The sequence below is a fragment of the Piliocolobus tephrosceles genome, chromosome X, assembly GCF_002776525.5.
Source record: "Piliocolobus tephrosceles isolate RC106 chromosome X, ASM277652v3, whole genome shotgun sequence".
Lineage (NCBI taxonomy): Eukaryota > Metazoa > Chordata > Mammalia > Primates > Cercopithecidae > Piliocolobus > Piliocolobus tephrosceles.
The window spans coordinates 21,318,289-21,342,339 of NC_045455.1; the positions used below are offsets into that span (position 1 = coordinate 21,318,289).

General features: G+C 37.7%; 1 protein-coding gene across 3 annotated transcripts; it reads right to left on the reverse strand.

Moving 5' to 3' along the window:
- Positions 1 to 1,230: 1,230 nt before the first annotated feature.
- Positions 1,231 to 23,441, reverse strand: LOC111546587 (dTDP-D-glucose 4,6-dehydratase). 3 transcript variants are annotated; one of them, XM_023218058.1, is made up of 12 exons: positions 23,217 to 23,441; positions 21,048 to 21,114; positions 19,446 to 19,514; positions 18,063 to 18,153; positions 10,828 to 10,970; positions 8,863 to 8,961; positions 7,378 to 7,437; positions 5,938 to 5,981; positions 5,191 to 5,356; positions 4,564 to 4,622; positions 3,502 to 3,599; positions 1,231 to 2,059 (listed from the first exon to the last, which is right to left on the reverse strand). In XM_023218058.1, exons 1-12 carry the CDS (start codon positions 23,300 to 23,302, stop codon positions 1,989 to 1,991), a joined length of 1,053 nt encoding a protein of 350 aa, XP_023073826.1. In that variant the 5' UTR covers positions 23,303 to 23,441; the 3' UTR covers positions 1,231 to 1,988. The 3 variants fall into 3 exon arrangements, with proteins under 3 accessions (XP_023073826.1, XP_023073824.1, XP_023073825.1); XM_023218056.1 differs by lacking the exon at positions 1,231 to 2,059 and having other exon boundaries at positions 2,938 to 3,599; XM_023218057.1 differs by lacking the exon at positions 1,231 to 2,059 and having other exon boundaries at positions 2,938 to 3,599; positions 23,213 to 23,328.
- Positions 23,442 to 24,051: the final 610 nt, after the last annotated feature.

Here is a 24,051-nt window from a genome sequence, read left to right on the forward strand (position 1 = left end):
ATGGGAGAGCACAAGTAAGTCGTAAGAGCAGGTAGGCCAGACTCCCATGTCACCACCTTAGTTCTTTATACCTGTGGCCATACAGAGGGTCCCATACAACCAACTGAAAAAAGAAGAAAAGCTGATCTTAGTTTACAGATGGATTGGCCTGTTATGTGGGTGTGAGCCAAAAATGGAGGGTGGTTGCCTGAAAGCCATGCAGGGGTGGCCTTAAAAAGAATGTGGATAAAGAAAACCTTTCCAAGAAAAAAGCTTTGAGTAGTATACCTGTTCATGCACTATGTATGGTAGTGACCTGTGGTGAGAATATACATTCAGTCATGAGCAGTAGCCTGGCTAGCTACTTTGGGACTTAGAAGGAAAAAGTCTAGAGGAGCAGGAAACAAGGAAGTAAAGGCTGGAGAAACATGGATAGGCCTATCTGTGGGAGAGGGCGGCGAGTGTGAAGACCTGTGTATTCCATGTTAACACTCACTAGAAAGCAACCACCATAGCAAGAGGCACTGAACCACCCAGTAGATAAAATGACTTGGTCAGTTAACTTTAGCCAGCTTTCATCATCAGCCACCCCAGAACTACCATGATGGGCACCAGAATGGAACAGGCCTCACTGTACTCTTGGGACCCACAGCATGAATTCTCACTTACCATGGCCAATGCAGCTATTGCCACCTGTGAATATCTAACCTGCTGGCAATAGAGACAAATACTGAGCCCCCAATGTGGCACTATTCTTCAAGGAAACCTACCAGCTACCTGGTGGGACATGAGTTCCACTGGGCCCTTTCCACTGTGAAAGGGCCAATAGCTGATTCTCACAATAGACATTTTCTCCACATGGGTTTGCCTTTCTGCCTGCACAGCCTGCCCAATTTTGCTTCCTTCCTCTTTTACCATTATAGTCATTACTTTCTATCAGCATTTGCTTCCTGCAAAACTCAACTGACACACTTGTCTTCCCTCTCTTTCTCTCCTGAAAGGTGAAATTGGAGAAACTGAAGAGAAGAGGGATGGACTTGGGGATCCCTAAGCACAGTGGGAAGCTGGTATTTAAGGGCATTTTTAAAGTGTAAGACTTTCTAATGAGGAATTATGACACCTCCATACCAAAATCTGCACTCTTAATAGAGAGGGTCACCCAGCTTATTTTCCCTTTCTCAACCCAATAGCCCATCAGTCACTTTTTCAAGTCATCTTAAAGTCTTTAGGGCAAAGAAGGATTAAAAATACATAATCAAATTTTTTTTTTAATTTTTCTACAGCAAAATAAAAACATTATTTTAAAAAGCAATATTCTACATTAAATACATTAAGATATTGACAATTTTATAAATAAAATCATTTTAAACAGTAAATACATGATAAATTTCTGATACAAGGTTTTACATAGGTTAATTGTGAAAATATAAAAACTTTACATCCTTCTCTTAAAAAGCATTCAACGTAATCAATTTTACAAAATTATCAAAAGTTTAAAAGTGCTAGATATGCTTTTATTTTGTTCCATTACTAAGGCAATGATAGCATATCAGATCTTAAAAAAAGAAAAGGTGAATTAGGATATAAGACTCATCCTATATTGCATAAAAACGAACATTTCACAGACTTTCTTAGACACTGGGAAAGGCTGGGAAGCTGACTGAGTTCAAAACCAGTGAAGGTTGCCATCTGCCTAGCACCATTACCCCTCATGGTTGTCGGAACCAGGAGACTTCTTCCTGACTACCTGTAGGGAGAGTCTTCTACACCTATTATTTCCTAGTTTCCAGGAGAAAGGGTTTCAGAAAGAATTTTGACATTTAAATTCTATGCCAGTACTGAAACTCTCCCAAAGATTGAGGCATTCTGCATTTGAATATTATACAAAAAGTCATGAATCTAATTTCAAATGAAAAGAGAACACTTCATTTGGTCACTTAATTTCATACCACTTGTGGAGGCAGGATAATTTTCTTCTTTGACAACTGTCTTGACTATATAAATGGTGATTATACCGGAAAGGGTTCTAATGCCTTTTCCGCATTCTTCCAGTTGTGAAAATTCTCTCTGTACCATTCAACTAACAGGAAAAAACAAAAGACAAAAAAAGAAAAAACTAAACATCAGTTAACCAACATTTACTGAGTTCCTGCTAGTTAAGTCTTGCCCATCAGCTAAGCAGCAGACAAGGGCTGCCTAATGATGTAAACAATTTGATTTTGAACTTAACAATGAAGTTAATCAGAAGACATTTAAATCACCTAAAAAATTTATAATTAAAAATCAATGATTTTTTTTCTTTTTAACTTCAAAAGTCATTCAATACTGAACTTGTTGGTATAAATATTTAAGACATTCTGATATTAAGGAATTTGGGGTGTGGGAAATAAGTCATCTGCTCTGATTTTAAGATTATTTTATATAAAAAAGTATAATACAGTGTTTGGTCATATAAATATGATAACACTGCATCAGAGTCACAATGAGTTGATGTGAACTTTCTTGCATTTTTTTTTTTTAAGAGAATGGGGTCTCATCACCCAGGCTAGGGTGTAGTGGTGTGATCGTAGCTCACTATAGGCCCAAACTCCTGGGCTCAAGAGATCCACCTACCTCACCCTCCTAAATTGCCAGGACTATAGGCATGTGCCACCATGTCCTGCTGATTTTCTTTTACTTTTTGTAGAGACAGGGTCACACTATATTTCCCAGGCTGGTCTTGAACTCCTGGCCTCAAGTGATCCTCCCACTTTGGTCTCCAAAGTGCTGGGATTACGGATGTGAGCCACTGTGCCCAGCACCTTTCTTCCAGTAATAAGTTAAATTATTTTATATTGCTATACTATCAGTAAAAGCTTTTTTAGTTTAAAGAAATCTGATAGTTTTAAATTATTTTTTGATTTTTCATATTTGACTTAAGTATTTTGTATTTCAAGCTCTGAATCAAAACTTTTTTTTTACATCTGGGTAGATCTTTTCTCATGAATACATTTCTAAATAGACCTTTAATATATATACACAGACTTTATAAGCACTTATTTTAATAGATTTTTCTGCACATACTAAATGTATTACCTTTGTTGGTTTCAATATAAAAAGCCTCAAGATACAAAAAAGACTGCAGCTCTATTTCACCAACTCTAAGATGCCACTGACGGATCATAATTTTACATACACGTAAAAAAGAAAAAAGCTACAATAATAAATACAAGACACTAGTGATTACAAAAAGACATACCTTTTAGGAGTGTGAAGAAAGTGAAAAAATATGTACCTCAGAATCAACAATATAGGTGTTTGATTAATGCTAACAAGATATGGCAAGATTGATCAGAAGTTGGTTTATAAAATTCAAGATGCTTAGGAAACATAGGACTATTACCAGAATATATGAAATGTGGCAATCTGAAAAGTACAAATGATTCAACATAATATTCCACTGGTTTGTATAATGTTCTGGAAATGTTATTTTTCCTTTACATTTTCCTGAGTTGACCCCAAAATGATTAATTGATAACTTACTTGTTTTCTTTATTCCTTCTTTCCAAGGCACTTTAGGTCTCCATCCCAAGCCATGTATTTTTTCTGACTTCATTGGATATCTCATGTCATTGGTAGGTCTTGGAAAACAAAACAAATTTAAAATGATATTGTAGATATATATTTACAAATGTAGATACTAGGAGATATGTGTTTATGCACCATAACCCAATTTTTCTCTTGACAAAAAATTCTCAATAGGTTTTCTGCAGAAAGTTTGTAAGATCAAGTATATATTAAAAAAAAAAAAAAAAAGTCCTCCATAATGCCAGGTGCCTAACCTTCTCTGTGTCTTATCTTCTTCTTTCAGCCACGATCTAAATATAAGTGAAATACCTGACACATAAAAAAAACTCAACAAATGTTCAATGAATGAATAAACAAATACACAAAACCTTGTTAGGACTCATATGCCAGGCTGTGGGTCAGGTATTTAATATACATTATAAATAAATGTTAAAATACTTTCATAAGAAAGAGGTTATTATCAGCTGGGCGTAGTGGCTCACGCCTATAACCCCAGCACTCTGGCAGGCCAAGGTGGGAGGACCACGAGGTTGAGATCGAGACAATCCTGGCCAATATGGTGCAACCCCGTCTCTACTAAAAATACAAAAATTAGCTGGGCATGGTGTCATGAGTCTGTAGTCTCAGCTACTCGGGAGGCTGAGGCAGGAGAACGGTGTGAACCTGGGAAGGTGGAGGTTGCAGTGAGCCAAGATTGCACCACTGCAGTACAGCCTGGTGACAGAGTGAGACTCTGTCTCAAAAAAAAAAAAAAAAAGAGAGAGATGTTATTATCCCTATTTCACATTGGAGGTTTGAAACCTCAGACTTGGAAAGGGTCAATAATTTTTTACGTCACATAGCTAGTAAGTAATAATGCTATAGTTAATCTGTATGGTACTTATGATTATGAAAAAAATATTTTACCAGAAAATTCAAAAGAGATAAACTAGTTATTGGTCAAGTCCACATATTTTATAATTTTAAAGGTACCTAAGATTTCACAACCTTTCCCCAATGTTTTAACTTGTTACTCACCTATCATTAACATAATCAACCCAATTTTCCATTTCGGACTCTGAATTGGTTTCTTTGATCTGTCAAAATGGAGAAGGCTTTTGAGTCAAATTATAAAATGAGATCAGAGAATAACAATGGTATTTAATGGCTGATTAAGAAGAAAACAACTGCTTCATAGCAGGGAAGACAGCTAAAATGAACATCATTTTAGTAACACTTTCTATACTTTATACTAAATTCTATCTGAAGCTCAGATATACACATTGGATTTTGGTTATTATTCAGTCCCTCTATTAAACGAATTTATAATTGATGTCCCCTAATATATATGGATATTGCTAACTACTGATATAATTATTTTATATGTCACTGTTATTTATTTTAAGACACAATTTTCTATTTCTAAAAATGAGTTGTGTCTTACAATTAGGGACTGTACATTTAATGAATTATTTTTTCCTGAAAAGCTGTTACTAAATAGGTGATAAAACTTAAATTAAGACACATATGGTACACATAATCCATTTCATTTTCTACTTGCTTACTTTTAAATTAAGTAAACTGTATGCTTCTGATTTTGACTAAATTAATGGTTACTGCCACTAACAATTTTGAAAATACCACCCTTTTAAAATAGATACATACCAGTTGTATTAGTTCTTTGGCAAGCTGGACAACCGACATTTCAAAATTGGTTCCGATGTTATAAATTTCACCTGGTTTCCCTTTTTTGAGGACAGTGAGAAACGCTTCTACAACATCAGTAGCATAAAGGAAGTTTCTTGTTTGAAGCCCTGACCCATGAATGCAACTAAAGAGATTAAATGAAGTGAAATCATGAAGTGTAAAAAGGTAAAGTTTCCTAAAGCACTGACTGGGTACTACAACTCCAGAGAAGCCACCTCCCATGGGGATCCCAGAATCTTTTACTGAAAATACAAATTCTCATAGCTTTTCTAAATTTTGTTCATATTTCTTAAACAATTTCCAAACCTTCTGAGGGTACTTAGTAGGAAAGTGGGAAACATATTAGTGACCCCTGTGAAATGTGTATTTAATTTTATACCATAAGTTCATTTTAAAGAAATATCTACAGTTCTATGAATTAAATAAGTTCTTTGAGAAAGTAAAATTATATAAAAATAGATTTCAAATGTTAATGCTATAATTCAAAGTTCTATGATAGGTCATTAAGATTTGAAATTATCTCAAGTAAATTACAAAAATAAGATACAGATTATTTTAAAAACTATTACACTGGAGAAATGATTCTTAAATTTGGTGGGACATTAAATTTTGTGGCCTTTAAGACTTTATGATATTCAAGAAAGTGTCACCAAATACTCTAACATACCAGAAAAGCATATGGGTAAAAAGGTAATAATAACATACCATTTCCTGTTGTGCTGTAGCAAAGATATAAATTTTGGAATAACCTAAAAGAATATTTAAATATCATTTCAGACTGGAAATTTACTCATTAGTAAGAATCTGAACTCATACCAAGATTAAAAGATTATTAAGAAATATGCATATGGATTGCTTCTAATTCTTTTTATCAGTTCATTTTAAAACCTACTATAATATTTGATAAGTAAAAGAACTCTTAGTTTGCTATTTCATGAAGACAGGTTACTTGAAGATAAAATGATCTAAATAGTGGAAAAATGCAGAAAAAGTCTTTATCAGACAGTTGGTCTCATCATAAGGCTCACCTTTGTGCTGACTTCATAAAGGCAGACATTTGTATCTTACTTATTGGATTACATATAGCACCTATGCATTAAGTGCTTGAGGAATTTATAGAAAGTAAATTCCAGTGCTCTTAGATTCAAAGAAAACTTAAATTAAGCAAAGTAAATATTAATACCTACAGGTCATGACATGGCTCTTTCCTTTGGACAAACAGATCAATGCAACCAGTTGGGAAGCAAGAAAACTCAGCCGGGCGCGGTGGCTCACGCCTGTAATCCCAGCACTTTGGGGGGCCGAGGCATGCGGATCACGAGGTCAGGAGATTGAGACTATCCTGGCTACCACAGTGAAACCCCATCTCTACTAAAAATACAAAAACTTAGCTGGGCATGGTGGCGGGCGCCTGTAGTCCCAGCTACTTGGGAGGCTGAGGTAGGAGACTGGCATGAACCCGGGAGGCGGAGCTTGCAGTGAACCGAGATCATGCCACTGCACTCCAGTCTGGGTGACAGAGGAAAAACTCAGTCTCCAAATTTAGGCCGAGTGGCCAAAGTTATGTGAAATCAGACTTGATGATACAGAACCAACCGCACAGGCATTTTCAGCCTCTAAACTAAATGTTTTTATTCATTACTTGTAGTACTTTCTGGAAGATATTCATGCCTACACCATAAACATAAGTTGAGGCACAGTCAGCCAGCTGACACTAAGACAGTTAATGTATACAAGCTTCTTGCATCACTAGCTAGCTAGCTTTTGACTTTCTGTATACCCTGACATACTGGTCTGACTGCAAACAGGGAGTCAAATACAGCATGTCACTAGTGGTAGAAGTATACTACAATGCTTTAAAGTCTTTAAAAGTACAAGGTATTTTCACATATATCATTCTCATTGGATCCTTCAAAATCCTTCTGCCAAGTGGTGAAGCCAGCTGGTGAGTGTCAGCCAGCTTGAGACTTAAAACTCATCTTCAATCTCTAAGTCTGAAGGAATCTGCAAGAGGTGTTATACAGCATATAAAATTACGTAAAATTTACAACATATTATTTTGGCAAATAACTGAAAAGAGGTTATTTCAAATAATGAGAAGTTACAATCACTGAACAACACCATGAATTAAGAAGTAAAGTTTACCTTTTCTGGATATTGATGTGGTCCATAAACATTACTGCTTCTTGTGATAACAACTGGAAACTTAAAAGAATATTCAACATTAAGGCTTTTGAAAAGGTCTAATGATGACTATTTTAAAGACGAGCAGAATTTCAAAATATGGGCACCGTTGCCTAAATAATTCTACACACCTTAAGGTCAAAGGGAAGAGATTTTTTTCTAACGTAAGGTTTCTAGAAAGGAGAGAACAGGATTCAGTTAAAGGCAGAGGTTCCAAAAAAATGAAGAGGAACATTCTTTTATTAGTACAAGAAGATGAGCACAGATGGCACAGGTTTATAAGTCTGATTGATAGCAAAACACTGAAGAACTTTCCAGCTGATTATTTTAAAGACCACCTCAAGGACTCTAAATTGGCTGTCTTCATTGTACCAATCCCTACAAATAAAAAGAGCTACTATGAAAGTGAAAAGGACCGATGCCACCAGAACCCAAATGGTGAGAGAATCTTTAGGAATTCCAAGGCTTGCCTCTCTGACCCACACCCTAAAAACTCACCAAGAGCAGTGGGAAGCCAAATGTAGGAGATTCAAGGTGAGAATTCATATGGGGTAAGGCTCCCATACTGACACTGTCAGAGCCACCAGGGGCAAGTCTACTTCCCATTCATGAGGAGCCACGAAAGCCAAATCATGCAGAGAGAAGCACACGGCAGAAAGGGGATCTGTCCTCCCTCTGTCTTCCTCCACTCACAGGACTCCAACCTCATTCTGACTCTAGCTGTAACACTCTACCTATTACCGAAATAGAAAAACAATGTATATTCAAGTTATTCCTTTAATGATGAACTGAATAAGAAGAGGTCGGTCCTATTTTGTCCGCACAATAGAGGAAATTAGTTTTTAAAATTCCGTAATATGTAAATTTTCTCAATCTATGCCTTCTACTCTAAGCATGCTGCTAAAAGCTGACTTGGGCTGGGCGTGGCTCATGCCTGTAATCCTAGCACTCTGGGAGGTCGAGGTGGACAGATCACTTGAGGTCAGGAGTTTGAGACCAGCCTGAGTGCCAGATAGAGACCATCCCCGAAGAATAAAGAGAAAACTTAAAAATCTTTAGGAAAAAAAAAAAAGCCCACTTGGAGTTTTAACACTTAAGTCCAAAGGAAAATGTTTCAAGAGTTTCTGGCCGGGCGCGGTGGCTCAAGCCTGTAATCCCAGCACTTTGGGAGGCCGAGACGGGCGGATCACGAGGTCAGGAGATCAAGACCATCCTGGCTAACACGCTGAAACCCCGTCTCTACTAAAAATACAAAAAACTAGCCGGGCATGGTGGCGGGCGCCTGTAGTCCCAGCTACTCCGGAGGCTGAGGCAGGAGAATGGCGTAAACCTGGGAGGCGGAGCTTGCAGTGAGCTGAGATCAGGCCACTGCACTCCAGCTAGGGCGACAGAGCAAGACTCCGTCTCAAAAAAAAAAAAAAAAGAGTTTCTGCAATCAGGTCTTACCTTATATCGTTCCCAGTAAGACTGTACAAAACATTCAGCAGCTGCTTTAGATGATGCGTAAGGATTTGTAGGTTGTTTGGGTGAAGATTCATCGAATTCCTAATTTTAAAAATACATATTTAAAAAATTATGCATATTTTAAGTATAAAAATCAGAGCATATGTTAAAACTTGAAATGTCAATCGCCAAATTTTAAAAGCCACTTCTTAAATCCTATGTGCCTGGTGTTTTCCCAAGGACATGTAGTAACTTCTTTAATGTGCACAACAATCCTATACAGCAGAGAGAGAGAACGGCAAGTTAAGGGCCCTGAGACAGAAGGGTGTCCAAAGGAATTGCAGGAAGGCTGATACGAGGGGAGAGACCATGGGAGAGGAGGTCAGAGAGCTAGAGGAAGGCCAACATAAAACAATGACTGATTTTTGAGCAGAGTAATGCCAGGTCTGACTTACATTTTAAAAATCACTCTGGTTACTGTGTCAGATCTGATGTAGGGTGGCAGGGTGCATGAACAAAGAATTTTACCTGATAACAACTGCAGAGAATTGAAAAACAGTTACTTCTTGGAAGCAGAATTAAGAACTGAGAAGTGGTCAAGGTCTACTTTTTCTCACTGTCAGTCTTTTCAGACTATTTGATTTTTCACTGTGTATGTGTCTTGGTAAAATAAGTAAATTCATAAATAATAAAATGAGGTCACTGCAGACACCAACTATAAAAATTATAGATTGGACAATGGAGTTTCATTTGCATAAAAAGTACAATATTTATGCATGATTTATTTAAAAAAATAGATTCTAAGGGTGGACACAGTGGCTCACATCTATAATCCCAACACTTTGGGAGGCTGAGGCAGGCAGAGCACCTGAAGTCGGGAGTTTGAGACCAGCCTGACCAACATGGAGAAACCCCATTTCTACTAAAAATACAAAATTAGCCGAGCATGGTGGCGCATGCCTGTAATCCCAGCTACTTGGGAGGCTGAGGCAGGAGAATCACTTGAACCCGGGAGGTGGAGGTTGCGGTGAGCCAAGATTGCACCATTGCACTCCAGTCTGGGCAACAAGAGCACAACTCCCATCTCGAAAAGAAAAAAAAAAAAAAGGTTTTAGTTTTTATAAGAATTTTATAGTCTCCTTGACATTCCAATATGACTGAAAGGGAAAGATGAACAGGTAGTATGCTGCAGTGTAACTTATGCTTTGGTCCATGGAATGACATTCATCATATGTGTAAGAGTGGGACAAAAAGGTGAGATCTGCAATTCTCTTGCAAAATTACAAATAAATCTACCTAAAGAGATTTCTGGGGCACGAAAAAATAAATAAATAAGTCTCTACCAAGACTAAGCTGTTGTTCCCCATTTGGGGCGGTATCACTTGATCCGAACAGAGGAGACAATGCAATAACATTCTGTGATGGTTAACACCGTCAACTTGATTGGATTGAAGGATACAAAGTATTGATCCTAGGTGTGTCTGTGAGGGTGTTGTCAAGGGAGATTAACATTTGAGTTAGTGGGCTGGGAAAGGCAGAGCCACCCTCAATCTGAGTGGGCACCATCTAAGCAGCTGCCAGTGTGGCTAGAATAGAAAGCAGATAGAAAAACATGAATAGACTACACTGGCCTAGCCTCCCAGCCTACATCTTTCTCCCATGCTGGATGCTTCCTGCCCTCGAACATTTGACTCCAAGTTCTTCAATTGTGGGACTCAGACTGGCTCTCCTTGCTCCTCAGCTTGCAGATGGCCTGTTGTGAGACCTTGTGATCGTGTGAGTTAATACTTAATAAATATCCCTTTATATATCTGTCTATCAGTTCTGTCCCTCTACAGAATCCTAAAACACTTTGAAGAGTGCTACAAGTGTATATAATTTGAGGATGAAAAAAGCCCAGTGTAGGTTTAATAAAACTGTATCATGGTACATGGTTAAGTAGATAAAATATACATTTTCTAAGCTCACCTTATCAAGACTGCCACCATATACTTCATCTGTGCTGACGTAAATAAACTTCTCCACTCTGGCTTCATGAGCAGCACTTACCAAAACGTGAGTGCCATAAACATTAACATAGGTAAACTCAAAGGCACGTACGAATGAAAGATCTAAAAAAAAAAAAAGAGTGAAAAGCTAAAACAAGTCTACCCAACGGATAAAACAAATGTCAAATGATGGACTCAGGTTTAAGGAGGGTACTATTCACGGCTCGTCATTTACCACAGCTGCAACAGTTATAGTAATAACATACACAGGCAGTGATATTTATGATTTCTTTAAACCTAAATTACATAGTACATGCAAATTCTTAGAACCCAGAAAACTATCAGTGTTAAATTTGCAGGAAAGGTTTTTATTCTATAAGGAAGAAAATTTAAAAATAATACACTGATATTTAAAGTGTTCTTAAATTTAAAAAATTATGAATTACAGGGCTAGGCTTTTTAAGATCAATCTGTTACTGCTGAAAGCAATAAATGTTGAATGAGTTATTTAAAAATAAATTCACCTTAAAAGAACTGAACCTCTATAACCAGGAAATGGAAGGAACTTCCTTAATGATGAATCACAATCCAGAAGCAATAATGGAAGAGATGGATAAATTTGATCATATAAAAATTTTGCATGGTTAAAAAACTAAAAACAAATTAAAAAGACAAAAATGGCAAATTGGGAAAAACCATGTGAAATTACAGAGATAAAGGGTTAAGTATCATCAACTTATGAAGAACTTTAAATAAATAAGAACAATCCTACAGTAAAACAGGTAGGAGACATAAACAGTTTAGATGAAGAAATACAAATGGGTCCTTAAGATTATGATGATCAACCTCACGTACAATAAAAAAAGAAACACAAATTAAAAACTCAGAGATACCACTTCTTATCAGACTGGCAAAAATTCAAAAATTTGACAAATTCACCTAGTTGTTGAGGCTGTTAGGCAAAAGACACTTTGTACACTGACAATGATGATGTAAAATGTTTACAATCCCTAAGGAAGGAAACTTGGAAATATCCAGTCAAATTACATAGGCATTTCCCTCTAATCCAGAGTTATAGGCTAAACTGTGTTCTCCCCATAATTCATCTTAAGGCCCAACCCCTTCCCCCAGAACCTCAGAATGTGACTATATTTGGAGATAGGGCTCTTAAGGAGGTGATTAAGTGAAAATCAGGTCTTTAGGATGGGTCCTAATCCAATCTACCTGCTGTCCTTAAAAGAAGAAATGTGGACTCATTGTGTGTTCTGGAATAAAGTAAATGAGTAATTAGGGTGGTGCTGTTGAGAACCAAGGTGTTCAAGGTAAGGAAAAGAGGATATAAATGAAAGACTGATGAACTTAAACAAAAACTCTGAATCTGAATTGGACATTTCTGTATAAACCCATGTCACATTTAATCTTAAGTAAATAGGCAAATAATATTCCCTAGTTTTGTTAACTGAAAAAGCCTTGAAACAATGTCCAATCAGTTAATAAGCACTCCCAGGGCCCAGACTGTGGCCTCTAAACACCATTTCCCACCAAAAGGAACAATGGCTCCTGAGACAAAGAGCTGATTCCAGATCTTGGGGGGAAAAACATTGAAGATAAAACTGAAACATCCTATCAAACCAGAAAGTTAGATGGCTGTCAAAGACTGCTAAGGTCATGTCAAAAAGGACTCAGGAAGCAACTAGAAGAGCCTCTCAATGGCTAATGGTAAGTCATTTTGAACATAAATAAGAAAAATAACTGCAAGTGATTAAAACAAAAAAAAAATCAAATGTGTTAAAATCTACAAATTCATAACGATACTAAAAAAAAGAAAAAAGAAAAAGGAGGATACTTGGAAACCAACTCATTATAGTAAAATCTACTAAATAAATAAAAATAATCAGGTATTTAACCTGGCTTTTCTATAACAATTAAATATCAAGGTAAACACATAATTTATAAGGAAAACTTTTTTTCTCTCTCTCTCTCTTCGCAGCCAGCAAGAAATCAAACTCTTAAGAATAAAAGATAAGGAAAAAATACATATGAAAATCTGTGGGATTCAGATAAAGCAGTATTTAGAAGTAAATTCATAGTCTAAAATGTATACATTAGAGAAAAGGTGAAAATTAATAAGCTAAATATATCACCAAGATTAGAAAAAAGAATAGAAAGTAAGCCTAAACAAAGCACAGGCTGGAGTGTAGTGGCACAATCTCAGTTCACTGCAAACTCTGCCTCCCACGTTCAAGTGATTCTTGTGCCTCAGCCTCCCGAGTAGCTGGGGTAGCAGGTGCCCGCTACCACGCCCAGCTAATGTTTTTGTATTTTAGAGACGGGGTTTCACCATGTTGGCTAGGCTGGTCTTGAACTCCAGACCTCAGGTAATCCACCCATCTCAGCCTCCCAAAGTGTTGGGATTACAGGCGTGAGCCACTGCACCTGGCTGGAAAACTTGTTTTTATGTAGATATTCCAGGTATAAATGAAGAATGACATAATTAGAATATCATTTTGTAAACTCCTAATATAATGACTACTGACTATATAAAATAGTAATAATGACATCTAGTGGGAATAAAAAAACAAAATAAAATAAGATCAATTTAAAATTCCAGGCTGGACATGGTGGCTAATGCCTGTAATCCTAGCACTTTGGGAGGCCCAGGTGGGCGGATCACCTGAGGTCAGGAGTTTGAGACCAGTCTGGCCAATATGGCAAAACCCCATCTCTATTAAAAATACAAAAAATAAGCCGGGCGTGGTGGCCCATGCCTGTAATCCCAGCTACCTGGGAGGCTGAGGCAGGAGAACTGCTTGAACCTGCGAGGCAGAGGTTGCAGTGAGCTGAGATCACAACACTGTGCTCCAGCCTGGGTGACAAAATAAGACTGCCTAAAAAAACAAAACAAAACAAAACAAAAAAAACAGATAAAAACAGTTAAAAATAGCTAAAAATGGAGTTGGAAATTAAATGGGAAGAGGACAAAGGTTTTGATGAACTTTACACTTTGATAAGCTAATTACACATCTGTAATTTGTAGGGTAACCACTCCAAGAGTACCAACAGAACATATAATTTCCAAACTAGTAGAGGGAGAAAAAGAGAATAAGAAAAATTCCTCAGTCAAGTCCTTAAAAAAAGCAAGCAAGAATTTTTTTAAAATAAACAATTTTTTACAAAGGAAGAATTCTTTTTTGTAAAAAAAAACGTAAGCAGCAACCAAGGAAACAGAACAGGTGAGAAAAGAAAGCATACAGCAAGATGGTAGGAATAAATCCAAATATAGCAACAAACTAAACACTGAGGGCAAATATCAAGGATGGTCAGAATGGGTTTTAAAAAAAATCAAATCATGTTGTTTACAAGACATGCAGCTAACCCATAAAGCTAGAGAAAGATGGAAAAAGTGTCATGAAAATACTAACCAAAAAGGAAGTAACACAGCTATATTAATGTCAAACAAAATAGATTTTAAAGCAGTACACATCACCAGAGGAAAGAGATCACTTCATAAGGATAAAAGGTTCAATTCACCAGAAATACACAAGAGATTTAAAGAATATCATTAACCAACTTAACCTAATGGATGTGTAAAGAACAATGAACCCAATGTTTGCAAATTAACATTCTTTTCAATACATACACAAGTTACAGAAAGTGACCATATACTGAGCCAAAAAGCAAGTTGTAGCATAAAGGACTGCAATCATAGAGTATGTTACCTAATCATATACAATTAAGCTAGAATTCAATAAGAAAAAGAAAACCCATACATGTTTGGAAATTAAGACATACATGTCTAAGTAACCCATGGATTAAAGAAGAAATCAAATTCTTTTTTTCTTTTTTGAGACAAGGTCTCATTCTATTGCCCAGGCTGGATGGAATGCAGGGGTGCAATCTCAGCTCACTGCAACCTCACCTCTTGGGTTCAAGTGATCTCACCTCAGCCTCCCAAGTAGCTGGGACTACAGGCACACACCATCATGCCGGGTTTTATTTTTTATTATTATTTTTTATAGAGACAGGGTCTCACCATGTTGCCCAGGCTGGGGTCTGGAACTCCTGGGCTCAAGTGATTCGCCTGCCTTGGCCTCTCAAAGTGCTAGGATTACAAGTGTTAGCCACCACAGCCAGCAAGAAATCAAACTCTTAAGAATAAAAGATAAGGAAAAAATACATATGAAAATCTGTGGGATTCAGATAAAGCAGTATTTAGAAGTAAATTCATAGTCTAAAATGTATACATTAGAGAAAAGGTGAAAATTAATAAGCTAAATATATCATCAAGATTAGAAAAAAGAATAGAAAGTATGCCTAAACAAAGCACAAATAATGAAATAATAAAGGTGAGACCAGAAATTCATTATATAGAAAACAAACCATGCATAAGAAAAGATCAACAATGTCAAAGATTGTTTTTTTGGAACAGCAATGTCAAATGTCAAATGTTGTTTTTTGGAACAACAGCGTGGGAGGTTTGCTTTGCTGGTATAAAGAATTATTATAAAGCTACAGTAATTAAGATAGTGTGATAATAGTGTAAGCATAGACAAAGACCAATGGAATTGAACAGAGCCGAGAAATAGAAGCATACATATAAAAACATCTGACCCATGACAAAAGAGACAATGAGGAAGAGTCAAGTCTTTTCAATAAATGATTTTGAGTCAAATTGATATGGATATGGGGAAGAAATCTAAATGTAAAAGGAAAAACAGTAACTTTTAAGAAAAGAATTATAAGACAACATGTCCATGACCCTGGAAGTAGGAAACAAGTTCTTAATCCAGACAGAAAGAGCACTAACCCTAAAGAAAAAGGTACAGATAATTTAACCCACATTAAAATTAAGAACTTTCACTAATAATAAGACACCATTAAAAATGGGAAAAGGCCGGGCGTGGTGGCTCACGCCTGTAATCCCAGCACTTTGGGAGGCTGAGGTGGGTGGATCACCTGAGTAGGGTAGATCATCTGAGGTTGGGAGTTCGAGACCAGCCTGGCCAATGTGGTGAAACCCCATTTCTACCAAAAATACAAAATTAGCCAGGCGTGGTGGTGCATGCCTGTAATTCCAGCTACTCAGGTGGCTGAGGCAAGAGAATCACTTGAATCCGGGAGGCAGAGGTTGCAGTAAGCCGAGATGGTGCCATTGCACTCCAGCCTGGGCAATGAGCGAGACTCAGTCTCAAAAAAAAAAAAAAAAAAAAACAACACAGAATGTAGCTGCAAAAGGCTTGAATCCAAAATATATAAAATCTGTAAGGAAAAAACTGACAACTTAATATGAAATGGTCACGAAACTTAAATAGAAATGTTTCCAAAGAGGATATCCTAATAAGAAAGAGAGGGAGAATAGTCCAATAAACAAATGAAAAGGTTTTTAACTTCATCAGGGAAACTAAAACCACAAAACTGACACAGCAAGTGTTGGCAAATATCTCATAAATTGCTGGTAGAAGTGCACAACTGCTTTTATCATTAACCAAGTAGAAGGATTTGCTTTAACAGACATGAAATCATTGTATTCGTCAATATAGTGCGTATCAGACAGGCAGAGACAAACAAATGAAGAGAGACAGAGATACAAAAATAAACTTGATATGACAGAGGGTAGAAACTGGTAAACTTTTCAATAAATGGTACAGGAATAATTGGTATTCACATGGAAAAACATGAAATTGGTGTTATATAAGAATTAATTTCAGATGGATTACAAATCTAATTGTAAAAGACAAAATTAAAAATCTTTGAAAAGATAATATAGAAAAATATATCTTCATGACCTCAGGGTAGGAGAGAATTTAAGAACTGAAAAAGCAGTAAGCATAAAGGAAAAAACACACATTCACTACACTGACATAAAAAACATCTGTTCATCAAAACACACTATCAAAAAAGTGAGAAGATAGGCCATACAGAGCAGAAGGCATCTGTAACATACAGAATGACAAAGAACTAGTGTCCTGAATATATAAAAACTCTACTTGCCATTTTTTCTTATTGAAACTTCTCTTTCAATGAGAAAAAGGTAAACAATCCCATTTTAAAATGGACAAAAGATTGCAACAGCATTTCACAAAGGAGAAATCCAAATTACCAAAAACCATATGAAAAGTACTTAATCTTATTAGTAATCAGGGAAAATACAAATTAGAAACATGAGACACCACTACACAGCACTGAAATTGGCAAAAATGGAAAGACTGACAAAACTAAGCTTTGATGAGATTTGGAGCAACAGTAAGTCACACATTTCTGGAGGAGTGGAAGTTGGTATAATTACTTTGGAACATGGTTTGACATTATCTCAACATGAAGTATGCAGATCTTATGATCTCAGTTATATAGCCAAATGTAATGTATATTTATGTATCATGATACATGTTCAAGGTAGTAGTGTTCAAAGTTGCTCCAAAGTGTAAAGAACCCAAATGGCCATTAAGAATAAAGTATATTAAGTAAACTACGGTGTATACATATATATTTTTTAGACTGGAATGACACTGAAAACAAACTATATCTATATCCGACTCCATGGATGAATCTACACTGATTCTGAAAAAACAAAAAAAACTCTACATCATTATATATATATATATATATTTATATATAAATATATATATGTATATATATACACAACAGCAAAAGTGTAGAGAAAAGCAAAGGAAATTATAACTTTAAATCTGGTAATAGGTAGCAGTAGTACTTACTACTGAAGAGGATTCAGCAACATTCTGCCTTTTGTTCAGGTGATAGGTACATGGGTGCTCACATTATCATTATTTGACTGTATTTCTAAACGCTTTCAAATATATTTCATAATAAAACTGTCAAATTATTAGAAAATATCTAAAATTCACAAAATGATATAAATAATGTTCATCTGCATACCCACAACAAAATTTAAGAAAAACAACGTAAAAAATACAGTTGACGGCCCATCTCCCCATTGCTCCCCTTTACTATCCTGAATTGGTTCAACTCAAGTTTTCAGACAGCATTCAAGGTTGTATTTCACTAACATAGCCTTGCAATGCTAATAAAAGTATCTAAAAAGTGCTGAGTTTATTGATGACACAGTGGCTGTTTTTCTAGTACAGTATGATATATCCTCTTTCAAATATAAGTATTATTAAGTACGTGGGTGGGAGCAGGGGTGCGGGGGCCGGGACAGAACTGCCAATCATAACTGTAACATAAAACAATGCTTACCTACATGTGTTTGCGCAGCAAAATGTAGTACTATATCTATTTTCTCTGTTTCAAAAAGCAGTTTCACAAAGTGAGAATCACATATGTCACCCTATATGAAAAAGCAAACATGAAAGGGTTAGTTTTCATTGAGCACTCTCATTCATAACCATTTGTACTATAACATCCCCCTACCTCCCACCTCCCTGTTTAATAGAGAATGTTTTGAAAATTCAACTAAGTGCTCAAACAAGTATACCAACGATGTATTTCTCCAGCATCTTAGGATATTAGATATTCAATTCAAATTATTTTTCCAAATAATATTTTAATGAGCACCAACAACTACTAAGTACCATGCTAGTGTTGTCCACAACATTTTTGCCAACCCAAGGACACTATATTAAGAGAAAACTTTTTTTAGCATTTTTTAAAAACCCTTTGAGATAACCATTATTAAAATATATCTTAGGCAGGGTGCGGTGGCTCACGCCTGTAATCCCAGCACTTTGGGAAGTTGAGACGGGCGGATCACTTGAGGTCCAGAGTTTGAGACCAGCCTGGCCAACATGGTGAAACTCCGTCTCTACTAAAAATATGAAAATTATCTAGGCATGGTAGCGGGTGCCTGTAATCCCAGCTAGTAGGGAGTTTGAAGCAGGAGAATTGCTTGAACCGAGGAGGCAGGGGTCGCAGTGAGCTGAGATCATGCCACTGCACTCCAGCCTGGGCGAGAGAGCAAGACTCTGTCTCAAAAAAATATAGTGTAACAACTGGAATGATATTTTGAAAACACATTTTATCACAATTAAGTAAAATTATGGTACTTCTAACGTTTATATGTACATTTAATTCTTCTAAAAATATGTATTCTTGACAATTCGTCAATAGCTGAAGAAAACACTTTCATACAGAATTATGAAATGGTTGTTAGTATATTCTTTAAGTTTTGTAGTTAAAAAGAGAGTTTATAGCATAACTTTAAAAAACAATATATCATAAGTTAAATAGTTTCATTTGACAATAACATTTCCCTTTGCAAATTAATGAACTGGTCCTGTGGTTTATACTTTGGATTTGTCTAAAAATGAGACTTCCAGAGTCAATCAACCTTCATAGGGAAAGACTAGGGAGGAACTAAAATACAAACCATGTAAATTCAGTCAGCTACTGGTAGATCTGCTAAGGTACCAAAAATCACATGTAGCTTTGTATGTGTTGTCAATCAAAAGTAGTATCCTCTAGAGCACATGGTACTTTTGGAAATTAACTATCTGATCTTTTAAAAGACCTTTAATTAGTGTTCCTTTCAAGCTCATATTACACAGGTTTATAAAGTACAAAGATACTATAATCCCTGCATGACTAAAGAGTCACAGTACAATTACATGAAAATGTTCATACCTGTATAAATTTGTAGTTCTGTTTGTTAGAAATGGTTTCAAGATTCTTCAAGCTTGCACAGTAATCCAACTTGAAAGAAGAGAGCATAGAAGGGGCAATACAAAAAGTGACATTAGCTTTTCCAATCAAATACCAATTTATTTTAGACTATAGATGTTAATGGTTATAATACAAGAACATGTCCTCTTAAAGTGTGTTTGCTCCCTGGTTTTACACTCTTTTTTTTTTTTGAGACTGAGTCACCCAGGCTGGAGTGCAGTGGCGCGATCTCTGCTCACCGCAAACTCCACCTCCCAGGTTCACGCCATTCTCCTGCCTCAGCCTCTGGAGTAGCTGTGACTACCGGCACCAGCCACCACGGCCCAGCTAATTTTTTGTATTTTGTAGTAAAAGCAGGGTTTCACCGTGTTAGCCAGGTTGGTCTCGATCTCCTGACCTCGTGATCCGCCTGCCCCAGCCTCCCAAAGTGCTGGGATTACAGGCGTGAGCCACCGCACTGGCCTGTTTTTACACATTTTAAGTTTCTGATATCTTAAAAGTAAAAAACAAGTAATTTTGTTACCCTTTCAAAGTACCAAAAAACAAAACAAAACAAAAACCTTTTCATAAATCTCTACTTTAAAAAATGTTCCTGGCTGGGGGTGGTGGCTTATGCCTGTAATCCCAGCACTTTGGGAGACTGAGGCAGGCGGATCACAAGGTCAAGAGATCGAGACCATCCTGGCCAACATGGTGAAACCTCATCTCTACTAAAAACGCAAAATTTAGCTGGGCTTGGTGGTGCGCCTGTAATCCCAGCTACTCAGGAGGATGAGGCAGGAGAATCGCTTGAACCCGGGAGGTGGAGGTTGCAGTGAGCTGAGATTGCATCACTGCAACCCAGCCTGGCGACAGAGCAAGACTCCATCTCAAACAAACACACACAAAAAAGTTCCTGTCAAAATTTGCCTGTAGCCATTGGTGGCTAGAAAAGTTTTTACCATTTCTTACAGAAAAGGAATTAGTGATTGAAAATAATTACACCTGTGTTATACATATTAGAATTAATTATACCTATTCCTCAAACTGTTGGTATATTGGTGATATAGAAAAAAATTCCTGTCCATAATAGCAAGTCAAGCAAAGCTTCATAAGAGTTAAGGTTTATTCTTATGATGGATGTCCCAATTACCCTGATTTGATCATTACACATTGTATACGTGTATCAAAACATCACCATATGCCCCATAGCAAGTACAGCTAAGATATGTCAATTAAAAAATAGACAAAAAATCTAATTAAGGCTTATAATCACCAAACTGTCTTACAAATTTTTCTTACAGTTTTTTTTTTTAATGAAAATCCAAAAAGTCCATTTGCAAAGTAGCAACTGAAAAAACAAAACAAAAACTTTACTTTGTGGACCACCATAAGAAATGCAAGTTTCAAAAACTGACATATAAGATTAAATACAGCATAAGCACATTACAATACAGAGCCTCAAAATTGCTAAAATGACTAAATAAAAAATTAAAATATCAGCATGACAGGATTCTAGTACTTTTAAAAAACATAAATTGAAATGTAATTTCAGTGCATGAAGCTCATTTTTATAAAACTCACCTTGTCTAGATTTATGATCATATAGTTTGGATAATCTTCCACTAAAGAGACAATCATATGTGATGCACTATTCAAAAAAAAAGTATACCTTGTTAGTGAAAAATCTTAACTTCACTAAACACTTGAATATTTTCCTAAGATGTTGAGTATTAGGAAAATACTCAAAGATAACTTTAATTTTTTCTAAGATAACAGAAAACAATATAACTACACTAAATATACACACACGCAAACTTTTTACCAAACTTCTCAACAGTATCTATAAACAAAAGTTTTACATTCCATTTAGACTATGTAGAAGAGAGAATGCACTGGTTCTGGGTATAGGGGAAAAAGTCAGTTTAACCAAATGATGCCATCCATATATGCACAAGTGTGGAGTACAGTGGAACGATAAACGGGAGCCAGTCAGCACAACTGTACATGCCTATAGCATGCCTTTTCAGGAACTGCAGATATAAGTATGTAAAAATTAAATTACTATGAGCATAGTCAGTTGTCTATATTTAATAGTAACTTCTGCAATTGCTATTTCTTGGTATAAGATTTTGGTAATGTTAAACTAGAATCCTCAGGAGGGTTCTAGACTGAACCCAGGGTTCCCAGGCTAATAACAGCTGAAACCATCCTGAGTTGGATATCCACTGTGGGTCCTGAGCTTCAGAGGACTCTAAAGGGGAATCTGAGGCATATCTCAGTGAAATGATCTATCAGATTTACCATATATACTTAAAATGTTGGGCTCCCAGGAAAGGGCAGCCCTTGAGCAAATTATGAACTTGGAGTTTGTAGTCGGCATTTCTACATCGCCCCCTCCCTGGACCTGCACTCTCACACAAGTATTACCCTTTCATGCCCATTGTCCTCTTTCTCATTAAGTGAAACCTGCCAGCCTGATGTTGTCCCCCAAGTGACTTGTCAGATTAGAAGGGGTGATTTAATGTGCAAATGGCCATAAACAGGAATCCTCACATTCCCTTTTCTTCCACTAGACACAGCCCTTGAGGGGAGGATGGGAGAGTTTCCTGTTTATAACTCTTGCATTCATCCATTCCACAATTACTAAAGACTTATATAGAATGGGCCAGGCATTCTTCCAGGTGCTGAGTGAACAGTAGTCTCTGTCCTTATCATGTTTGCATTTTAGAGTAGGGATACAAAAAATAAACAAGCAGACACAAATCCGCAATATAATTGCAGGTAGAGGTAAGTGTGCTAGTTGGGAAAGAGGCTATTTTAGATACGGTGGTCAGGTAAGAACTCTCTGAGGAGGTGATATCTGGATAAAACCCGGAATTGAGTGATGCAAACAGCCTAACGAAAGGGGAAGCAAGTGCAAAGGCCTCAAGATAGAAGTGTGTGTCTTGGTGTGTTCCAAGAACTGTAAGAGGGGAAGCATGGCAGGTACAGAAAAGCAGATCACGTTGCAAAAGCAGGGCTTGGGCACTTGAGTTTTCTAGATATGGTAGAGTTCGGGCTTTATTCTAAGTGTGGCAGGAACCACTGAAGTAATCCTGCTCCTAACATGACCTGATTAAGAAGCACTGACTTGTATGTGAGCAACAGGCTTTAAAGGAACATGCGTGGACACAGTTATGGCCAACCAGGAGGCTACAGCAGCAGTCTAGGCAAAAGATGACGGCAAACATGGGCTAGGGTGGAAAGGGGAAAGTGGTGGGAAGAGGTAGCCGTAAGGATATACTTTGGAAGTAGAGGGCTTGCTGATCAAATGTGGGTCTGAGGAAGAAAAGGGTGTCAACAGTGGATTTGTAAATGTTTGGATGTCCTATTATAAACCTCAGATCGTTTTGGGGGTGCCTATGTGTACAGGGCCCATCGAGGGGTGGGGGTGCTCTAGGCTGGGGGTGGGAAGCAGTCGGTAAGCAACTTAGGGTAACTTGTACGCATTTAAGGAGTGACGTGGTGAGCACCTAGGGCCACAGAAGGGCGAGAGTAACACAGGTTTGGAAGAGGCGTTTTAAAGAAGTCACAGTTTCAAAGGAACCACTTCTTTGAAGGCCAGGGAGAGAAAAGCTGGTCTAGGTCGTGCATTAGGACCCTCCCATCAGAATAAGGACCCCTCAAAGCTGGACCCAAATTGCCTAGGGCAAGCAGAGCTGCGGGAAAAGGTAGGGGTTTCTGGGGAGCCACTGCTTGGCCATTACCTACATGAAACCAGCACCGCCGGTCACCAGGACCCGCTTCGCAAAGCCGCCGGGAGGACCCCACGGTTCCTCCCAACCCGCTGCCGACATCTCCCAGCTCAGCAATGCCTAGTACCGTAAAGCGTGTGGTCTGAAAAGCGCAGGGAAGTTCCGCCGCGACCTTTTGCGACGCGCCTCACTCGCGGGAAACGTTAACAGGGTGGCCAGCGGCAGCTTCCGGAGACTGCTCTGTGGCCAATTTCTCCCCTCCCACTAGCGGGCTGGGCGGGGCCGCGCTCACCACCGCGCAGGCGGGGCTCCTTTTCCCCATTGCCTGGTCAGCCAGGTGCAAATAGGGTCGCTGGTATGGTGGGGGTATGGAACATTTTTCCCGGAAATGCCACCACTATGGATCAGATTTATGAATGAGTACCTCCTTTCATTCTTGTACTACAGCCATATCTAGAGGTTACGTATCAGGTGAGCTGAGAAAGGGGAGTTGTTGCAGATGGAGATGGGAGGTTGCAATTTCTTTTTTTTTTTTTTTTTTTTTGAGACGGAGTCTCGCTCTGTCGCCCAGGCTGGAGTGCAGTGGCCGGATCTCAGCTCACTGCAAGCTCCGCCTCCCGGGTTTACGCCATTCTCCTGCCTCAGCCTCCTGAGTAGCTGGGACTACAGGCGCCTGCCACCTCGCCCGGCTAGTTTTTTGTATTTTTTAGTAGAGACGGGGTTTCACCGTGTTAGCCAGGATGGTCTCGATCTCCTGACCTCGTGATCCGCCCGTCTCGGCCTCCCAAGTGCTGGGATTACAGGCTTGAGCCACCGCGCCCGGCGGAGGTTGCAATTTCAAAATGATTTTT

Bases quoted from the DNA above. Each gene is read 5' to 3' on its own strand.
- LOC111546587 (XM_023218056.1), bottom strand. From the start codon at position 23,302: ATGTCGGCAGCGGGTTGGGAGGAACCGTGGGGTCCTCCCGGCGGCTTT. The intron at 21,115-23,216 runs GTAGGTAATGGC...TTTTTTGAATAG, and splicing joins ACCGGCGGTGCTGGTTTCAT to TGCATCACATATGATTGTCT. The intron at 18,154-19,445 runs GTATGAACATTT...TTTTTCATATAG, and splicing joins AGAACTACAAATTTATACAG to GGTGACATATGTGATTCTCA.